General features: G+C 35.6%; 1 protein-coding gene across 1 annotated transcript in view; it reads right to left on the bottom strand.

Annotated features, from left to right (window-relative positions):
- Positions 1 to 1755, bottom strand: part of SLC25A36 (solute carrier family 25 member 36) — a 38521-nt gene that overhangs the window by 18804 nt on the left and 17962 nt on the right. Inside the window, exon 2 of the mRNA XM_003789441.2 lies at positions 1045 to 1209. Within this exon, the coding sequence (XP_003789489.1) occupies positions 1045 to 1209 (165 nt within the window). The remainder of the gene's footprint in view (positions 1 to 1044; positions 1210 to 1755) is intronic.

The following is a 1755-nucleotide window of genomic DNA, read 5'->3' as shown; positions in this document are numbered from 1 at the left end:
GAAACCACTGAAAATAAAATAAAAATAGGACACAGATAAAACTGTCAGTAATTTTATCCTACTTATTCATGCACCTAGATAACCAAGTTTGAAAAGACTGATGAAACCTTTTCGTAACAAAGATAAACACACAGGATGAGTTTATTTGCTACTACAAAACAAACACTACTGAACTAAGTTCAAACAGATTAAGTCCCGAGTGAGCTGATAAGATAGACACACACAGGCATTCAGTTACATGCATGCATAAGTCTAAACATGTAAAATCTGACTATAGTAGTTTTGAAATTTCAAATGCCATTGCAACGTAATAAAGCATGAGAAAATGTTAGAACAAGTTTTATTCAAGCTACCAGGAATGTGAAACCTTGAACAGCATTTAAAAATCAGTAATAACTCTGTTGTAAGTCTCAGATATATTTAGAGTCCATAAAAATCAGGTACTGCTATTAAGTGGATGTACTTAACTTGTGTGAGTCCATGGAAAATTACAAACACACACAAAAATGATCTTTGACCCACAAGGTAGGCCCAATATAAACAGTATGAAACAGAATTGCTGGCCATAACTCAGACCTCTCTGCCTACTTGCTATGGCTACGGGGTCCATCTGCTGCCTACAGCAGACTATCTTCCCCTGCCAACCTGTATTTTGCTCTGTCAGCCTGTTTTTCTCTTCCTCATTAAACTTTGTTTCACGATTGCCTTAAAAAACCAACAACCCACCCCCCAAACAAATGGAAAAATCCACTGGATAAATGTGGAAAAATATTCTAAATCACCATGACTTGGAAATAACTATTACATTTTATATTATCCATCCAACTATTCTTCCCCATTAGGGATTATCACTTCTGATTAATATAATTCAGAGTAATTTCTATCATTAAATTTGTAAGGAGCCTTAAAAACTTTTTTAAATTTTTTCTGTAAATGTAAAGGCATCATAGAACATTTTTATAAATGTGTCAGAATATAAATACACAAACATGGAAACCTTTCAAATAAGTAAGGAATAGAAATTCAGGAATACTGTGCTCTCACTTTAGGCAATGGAGAGGTCCAGGAGACACTACTCGGTTGACACTGGCTCCAGCCATTGTATTCAGATGAACTTCAGAAATATAAAGCGTCACAGAAGATGACTGCAGTCGTGTTTTTACAACTTCCAGCGGACATGTCAGAATAGCTCCCACTGTACCACCACATCTACAAAGAAAATGAGAACAAAATTTATCTACTTGATTCTTAAGTTAGTACATAAGCCCGGAGCTGTAAAAACCGAGTAGGTACCTGGAATTTTGTCAACATTCTAAAATTTAAAATTGTTAATGATTTTAGAAGACTAAATAATTTTTTTAAAGTTTCACTTATTTGACAGCATATAAACGCTTTCAGTAGCTGCAAAGAACAGAACTTAATACCTACTGAGCAAAAATAATAGAAGACGACTTTGATTGGTAGGTGTTATTACTACTGATAACGCCTGGTGACTTACTAGTTAAGTTCCATCAGAGCTTTAAATAATGTTGTAAATACTGTTTATTTACTATTGATGTAGTACTTATGTGTGACTTGTGCTGCGGAAACCTAGATCATTCTTTAAGGTATATCCTATCTTGTAGGCTCCTATAACTCAAGAGATAGTCTTCTGAGCAATTAAGAAATAATTCACTGGCCCGGTGCCTATAGCTCAACTGGCTAAGGTGCCAGTCACGTACACCTAGGGTGGCGGGTTCGAATCCCCAGCCTGGA

This window comes from Otolemur garnettii, unplaced genomic scaffold, assembly GCF_000181295.1.
Source record: "Otolemur garnettii isolate 467f Iridium unplaced genomic scaffold, OtoGar3 scaffold00032, whole genome shotgun sequence".
NCBI classification, from domain to species: Eukaryota; Metazoa; Chordata; class Mammalia; order Primates; family Galagidae; genus Otolemur; species Otolemur garnettii.
This window is presented reverse-complemented; position numbering and strand designations above follow the sequence as displayed.